A 7,705-nucleotide genomic window follows, 5' to 3' on the forward strand; every position below is an offset into this window, starting at 1 on the left:
AAATGTACAATGTTTCGCAAATTTTTAGTCGTCATTAACTCCTAGTAGCAACGTTGTACATTTGCTGTTATGTTAAACTTATATTAAAGATTTTTCTTCATTACCCATTCAAGCTGTCTCCAACCATTATTAGTCTCAAAGTGAGTTTCTCGTCATCGAAATTAAAGCTGTTTGTATGGTACACTGTCAGACTAGGGCCAAAAGAAAAGTTAAATCTACAGGTCATTTTTTAAAATGCAGAATTTCTGCTGTTTTAAAAGAAACAATCAAATTCTTTATTTAAGTAGTCAAGGAGTTTTTACCATTTATAAGAAAGGGGTGTCAGCTTCCAATAGTTCTTAGAGATGCACAGCTGGCTTATTTTCATAGGAAGATTTTCTTTTCTCATACTATATGCAGAATTAATCAACAGGCAAGTTTAACTGTGGATATTATAAACTTAATTTTGTTTATTGACATGGATAAGTTACGAATCTACTCGACCAAATCCAAACATTGATGTTGTTTATTGACTAAAGTGTATTGTTAATTCATAGATATTCCTTTAAACCTGTTTCTTCCAGTTCCGGACGTAACAGTAGTGGGAAGTTTCTCGACCAAACCCAAACATTAATGTTGTTTATTGACTAAAGTATATTGTTAATTCATAGATGTACCTTTAAATGTGTTTCTTCCAGTTCCGGACGTAACAGTAGTGGAAGTTTCTCGACCAAACCCAAACATTAATGTTGTTTATTGACTAAAGTATATTGTTAATTCATAGATGTACCTTTAAACGTGTTTCTTCCAGTTCCGGACGTAACAGTAGTGGGAAGTTTCTCGACCAAATCCAAACATTAATGTTGTTTATTGACTAAAGTATATTGTTAATTCATAGATGTACCTTTAAACGTGTTTCTTCCAGTTCCGGACATAACAGTTGTGGGAAGTTTCTCGTCGGTGCACTTTACTGTTGACCTTACCCAGTACAAACTGATTCGTGGAATTTTAGATCATAACTTGGGAGAACCTCTCGAACAGTTCCTAACAACAATAGAAAAATTAGAAGAACCAGGAATCCAGGTTCTTATGCTTTTAATATGCTCTTGTTCTGTGCTATTTCTCGAAAGAGAACGTCATGTGGTTTTTTAGAACACATTTAAACACCAGGAAATAAACTACAAGTTCCTGATTAGCATTAGAAGAAAAAAAAATTGAACATTCTAATAGTTTTTATTACTTTTATGTTCTATAAATATACCTGGACATGATTCATGGTTTTCTATTGGTGCACATCATTAACAAGAATTGTATGATTTAAAAAAATTAACTAAATTTGTATCAACAGTACTGCTGTGCATGGCATGTAAAACAGAAAAATATATATTTATGTAATTTCCATTCCATATTATTAACATGGCTTCTCAAATATACATGTATTAATTTATCATTAAAGAACAACAATTTTAAAATATTCATACAAAAGTTTACTCCTGATTATTTTGCAATTACTCATATATATATATATATATTGGTTACCTTTATTTCTAGACAACATCTGGACAGACCTGGACTTCCATAGCCTTTCACATGGATTTAATGAATGTAATAGTTGAGCTAGTACAACGAAATTCACACCCTAAATGTGCAAACTCTGAATCACGGTTAGCAAAGTTCAACTTTATCAAGTCTCGCTTGTCTTTCGAGGGATATTCCGATCAAAGCAAAGATGTTGACCTCGTATCTCATGAAATCAGAGTTTCAGATACTAGATATCAAGGTAATGTTTTTTTTCTTCTATGAATCAAATTTATATCACACTATTTTGTATTTAATTCTGAGATTTTAGTAGGTTAGTCTTACTGTTAGTCAAAATGTACACTGATTAATAAGATCATCCTACAGATGAAGATACCAGAACATTTTGGTTTAATTTTAATTTTTAATTTCATTATTTATAACAAGTTTTATTATCTGCTGTATCTGAAAATATCGGAGGAAATATGATCAGAAAGGTTACTTATTTGATAGAACAGTTAAACGCATGATTAGAATTTTTATTGGCTTTTATAGATTTATAGTCTTGTACCAGATGTCCACCAGGCAAAAAAGGCAGTTGTGTGAATGTTCTATTGTATACAGTTGAGTTGCTGAAAATGCTGTAAAAATATTTTTAAACCTTTTTTTTTTTTAATAAATAAAATTGTCCATGCACGAATTTAGAGCTTTTTAAAATAGAATTCGTTTGTATTCCTTTTTTTTCCTGATTATTTAAGTATAGTCATTTTAAAAAAATATATGGGACATAAAAATAGTATTTTGATTCTATCCTTTCTTCCCTACAAGTCACTGCTTCAAAAACTTTTAAATTAAACTGGAATTCATCATCCAGCCTAACTGACGAGTTCTTGTATTGAATGAAAAGCTTCTTTGTGATAGACCAAAAGGTCCGAAATTGTTATTTTATGAACTTTGGTTTTGAGCTACAATGAACAAATTAAGGGTAATTAAGGAAAATAAACCATCTGGAGTTAACCTGATTTTTATAACAACTTTTCGAACTGTTAGAAAAGTGTTATTATACTCTTGGAAAGGAGAGCAGATGAAAAATTATCATTTCAATTGCAGAAAATCTAGTTAGGCTTTAGGGTTTATTTACAAAGCTGCAATGTACAAATTAAAAGGATTGAGGGGACGTTTGCAGGTAACTTGATTTTTATAACAATTTTTAAGCCTATTGTTTTCCAATAGTTAACCGGCTTTTGGTGTTTAAACCAATACTTTAAAAGTGCTGTTTTGACCAGTTTTGTTCATATAAAATTGTATTGCTTATTTTTTTTTATAAATATGATAAATGTTACTTAGATAGTATATTTTGTTAGGTTTATTACTAAAAGTTAGTGTTTTATTTATGTGGCTTTTAACTTGATGAACTTTATATATACAGTTTTACTTAATTCTGACTTGTTTTGATTAGATGCTCCAGCAAATACACGACCCAACTTGTTCACAAACATTTTACAACCTAGCAAACACAAGTCAGAAGTTTCTCCTCTTCAAGTGGAAGTCCATTATCGATCCACGCACGACTTTGCTCGTTTCACTATTTTGTTAAACAACATGAGAGTTATGGGAATTGTTGATTGGTTGAAAAATGTACTGGAGTTTCTCTCAACCTCGGCAGACAAACCGGTGACACTAGGTTTGTTTAGCACAAACTTTTGTGATGTTCAAGTACAATTACTGAAAAGTATATTTAGTTAAATGAGATTAAAAAATAAATAATAGCTCTAAAGACAAAACGTTACCCTTCAACGAGTCTTTCTTTGTCTGGTTTCTAGGTGACATGGTATCTGATGAAGGATGTCTACCTGAAATGTTGTACAAGATAAAACAGAAAAATGTGCTTATTTAGACATGTTAATTTATCCTCTATTACCTTTTATACAAGTTGTTTCTTCATGCTTTTTGTGAAACAAGTCATTCAAGAATTTTAGGGAGAAATTGCTACAGACATAAAATTTTCTAATTTAGTTTTTCTCTTGTTTAATGTATGATCAGTAGTTATACAAGTATTTTATATCTGTTTCTAAATACTGTGCTAGATAAAATGTGACCAATAAAATATTGCCGAGAGAAGGTGTTTACAGACAACAATTTATATGAATTTTATTATGCTTATATATACAGCCCCGTACACAGAATGTTTGAAAAAGGGTTTCTTATTTGCTAATCCACGTAGCATTAGCATGCTAATGCTACATGGATCTGGGAGCATGCTCCCCCCCCCCCTCAGAAATTTTTTTAAAAATAGGTGCTATGAGATTAAATCTTGGAGCAATTTTATGTGAAATATAGCTTAAACAATTGCATGTCTCTTCACGCAAAATCCACAAACATCCAAAACATTAAATACCATAAGCAGCTGCACTGTGACTATCTAAGCATTGACTTTTTTTTTACATCACAAAAATAGGAGATTCGGTTGAACCCCATCAACCCCACCCCCTGTGTATGTGCGTGATATTAGGAAAAATTTTAAATATGTTTCAAACAAGTTCGGCATGACTTGTGTAGATCTACTAGGTTTGACTTGACCTGTAGATGTACTAGGTTCACCTGTGAGGTTTGACTTGAATTGTGTAGATGTACTAGGTTCACCTGTGAGGTTCGGCATGATTTGTGTAGATGTACTAGGTTCACCTGTTAGGTTTGACTTGACCTGTAGATGTACTAGGTTCACCTGTGAGGTTTGACTTGACCTGTGTAGATGTACTAGGTTCATCTGTGAGGTTTGGCTTGACCTGTGTTGATGTACTAGGTTCACCTGTGACAGGTCAAGCCAAACCTAGATGTACCAGGTTCAACTTTGTATTTTGATCCACTTTCTTTTTTATCTCTCTTATCATTATTTATAGTACAGGTGTTAATACTTCAAAGTTTTTAACACCAGATTTATGCTTGATTTTGATAGAGAAAAGCAAGGCCTCTCTTGCTCATCCAAGCCTTAGTGAAAGCATCAGGCAATCATCAGTTTTTACAAGGTCTTCTCAAGAGAAAGTAAGTAGCCAATAATGATTTTATATATTTGTTTTTTAATTTTCAGAGATTCTTTAACACTTATGGCTTCTCTGTAATTCATCCAGTAATAAGAGTATCATATATTAACAGTCACCTGTGACTTATTTATCAATTAAAGAGCAAATCTAACTTTTTATGTATGTTAATGTGTTGGGCACATGAAAATGTATATTTGTGCCAATTTTCGTTTTGACTGCTGTAAATATGACTACATAAGTGCCCAAAATATCATTTTTTGGGTTGTTTGACCTTTTACTCCATAAAATCTTTAAAAAGGCCTAAATGAAAAAATGTATCTGGATGTATTGGACCAAAGTATAACCCTACCAAGTTTCGAATCAATACACCAAGAAGTGCAAGAATGGTGGTAACTTGAAAAGAGTTTGGAAGATGAAGAAACAGTAGAAAAAAACAGTATGTCTCTCAATGTATAAAACTGGAAAATTTAAAATATGTTCACTACCCAAAATAATTAATTTAGACTAACAAAGAGCTCAGTCTTTCTATGGGAAGTATTTTTATTTTATAGATGTTATGAATTTTAGTTCACTGTTTGTCTGTTACTTTTCAACCTGATACTTATATTATGGGATTGATATGCAACATAATTCAGCCTAATAAGTACTAGTTAAGATACAATCTTGGTCATAGAAACACACAGTACTGTAAAACATTAAACACTATTCATATTTTTTTATATAGTACATTTGTATGTGTACCAGAATCTTATATTTTATAATATTTTTATTGTTGTTGGTTTTTTTTTTTCAATTTGTTGTTATGTTTATTAATATCATAAATACACAAATGGTTAATTAGTTCAAACTGGGCCCGGCATAGCTAGGTAGTTAGGGCACTCGACTCGCAATCTGAGGGTTGCGGGTTCGAATCCCTGTCACACCAAAAATGCTCGCCCTTTCAGCCGTGGGGGCTTGATAATGTGATGGTCAATCCCACTATTCGTTGGTAAAAGAGTAGCCCAAGAGTTGGCAGTGGGTGGGGATGACTAGCTGCCTTCCCTCTAGTCTTATGCTGCTAAATTAGGGACGGCTAGCACAGATAGCCCTCGTGTAGTTTTGCGCAAAATTCAAATCAAACTAAAGTTCAAACTACTTTTTTTACTATTTATATATTTTTTTAAATTAAATCTGCATTATTATAAACCTGGGTGTATGTTTACTATGAGTGAGAAGAAGACATCTCTCATGATTTACATTTAGTAGATATTATGATATAAGTTATCTTTCTTTTTTTTTTGAAGTAAACTTCATGCATTGATAAATTGTGATAGTATCTTCAAAGTTTAATGATTTTTAATCATTTTTGTGGAATTAAACAAAACCTTAGATGGATTACATCAAAAAACTTGTTTCTGTGTCAGATTTTATTATTGTTTTTGGTCTGACATGAAAATGTACAAAGATTTTTGATACATTATAATAATTGTAGTATTAAAATGAAAGGCCTAGAAGATAATTTTTGATAACAAATATAACTTATTAAATTTTTAAGCACATTTTTCCGAGTGTTTTCTGTCAAGAAAAATCTTCAAATCATATTAAATATATTAAAAAGTTGGATAAAATCATGACACACAGGTGGCACTGTATTTACTTATTAGTGTTTGGAGGATTATCTTCTTTCATATTTGATATTCTAGAAGGATAAGATTCATACAGGTACATCTTTTTATTAGTATAAACATTCTTTGAGCAGGATTATCGTACACTTTACTATCCTGTTTTTTATATATTTATTTCAGTAATTCTTTAATGTTCAAAATATTTTTTATAATATAGGATGAAGTTCCTTTTGAACTCAGTCTAAACGTTACAGACACAGAACTAGTGGTTATTGAAGACTCAGCTACGTGGGACACAAGTGCTGTTATTCTTAAGGTAAACCAAGTAGTCTCAATTTGATTTAGATATTACTAAAATTTATTTAAATAACATTTAAGTGAATATTTGGGTAAACTTTTTCAGTAATGGATGTTTAACTTATTTTTTTCTTTAAAACAGAAAAACACTATACGTTAATGACATTTTATCAAATTCTGTAATTCAGATGTATTTCCAATTATTTTATATGAAATATTAAACTGAAAATTAGAAACAGATCTTTTTTTACAATATCTCGTCAAAGTTTGCTTTTAGCCTAATTTCTTTAGCTAAGAACTAGTGAAATTTAAATACTATTTTGCAATCTTTTTATATTTTTAGGTTTTTGGAAATGTGTTATGCTTTTTTTTTATTGTAGGTTTGATTAGAATTGTCTGTTTACAATGATTGAACAAAATTCTTAGTATAATGTCACTAAAGTTAGTTAGTTTTGAATTTTTTTCTAAATAACTTTGTGTAGTTAGTTTCCCTAAAAGTGAAAATTAATTTAACGGTAACTTACAGAAAGAACTATAAATTTTAATTACTTTTTATGATCTTGTCTTTATTATTTACTCACCTTTCTTAAGTATAAAAATAGTTCTTTGTGAAGAAAATGTAGCTGCCTTTAAGCTGTATGCATTATTTGTATCCTACATAATTGTTCTGTTTTAATATTTGTTTCAACATTTTATTTCTTCCTTAGTCCACTGCTGTTATTGCCTTTAAACCCTGCTCCTTAGATAAGCCACTCTCCTGCATTCTTCAAAACTTGGAAGTATTTTCTTGTATTCTTGGTCTGGAGGAAGACACGGCTCTCTCGATTATCGATCCTGTAACAGTGAATGTGGACGTGGTTCAGAAATTATCATCACCGTCATATAGAAGAGTATCGTTATTACCTCTAGGGTATGACCAGTGTTGTCCAGCTCAGAATTATCATATCGTTCACCACTGTTTGTAAATAAGAACATGGATCTGAGCTGGACAACACTGGTCATACCCTAGAGGTAATAACAATATCATATCGTTCACCACTGTTTGTAAATAAGAACATGGATCTGAGCTGGACAACACTGGTCATACCCTAGAGGTAATAACATTATCATATCGTTCACCACTGTTTGTAAATAAGAACATGGATCTGAGCTGGACAACACTGGTCATACTCTAGAGGAAATAACAATATCATATCATTCACCACTGTTTGTAAATAAGAACATGGATCTGAGCTGGACAACACTGGTCATATCCTAGAGGTAATA

The 7,705-nt window shown here is 31.3% G+C and overlaps 1 protein-coding gene across 1 annotated transcript in view; it reads left to right on the forward strand.

Moving 5' to 3' along the window:
• LOC106462652 (vacuolar protein sorting-associated protein 13D-like) overlaps positions 1–7,705 on the forward strand; it is a 120,480-nt gene that overhangs the window by 63,802 nt on the left and 48,973 nt on the right. The window contains exons 41-47 of the mRNA XM_022389967.1: positions 905–1,062; positions 1,531–1,759; positions 2,957–3,181; positions 4,454–4,539; positions 6,360–6,458; positions 7,147–7,334; positions 7,417–7,450. Coding sequence (XP_022245675.1) covers positions 905–1,062; positions 1,531–1,759; positions 2,957–3,181; positions 4,454–4,539; positions 6,360–6,458; positions 7,147–7,334; positions 7,417–7,450 — 1,019 coding nt within the window. The remainder of the gene's footprint in view (positions 1–904; positions 1,063–1,530; positions 1,760–2,956; positions 3,182–4,453; positions 4,540–6,359; positions 6,459–7,146; positions 7,335–7,416; positions 7,451–7,705) is intronic.

Source organism: Limulus polyphemus, unplaced genomic scaffold (assembly GCF_000517525.1).
Source record: "Limulus polyphemus unplaced genomic scaffold, Limulus_polyphemus-2.1.2 Scaffold1217, whole genome shotgun sequence".
In the NCBI taxonomy this organism is placed as follows: Eukaryota; Metazoa; Arthropoda; class Merostomata; order Xiphosura; family Limulidae; genus Limulus; species Limulus polyphemus.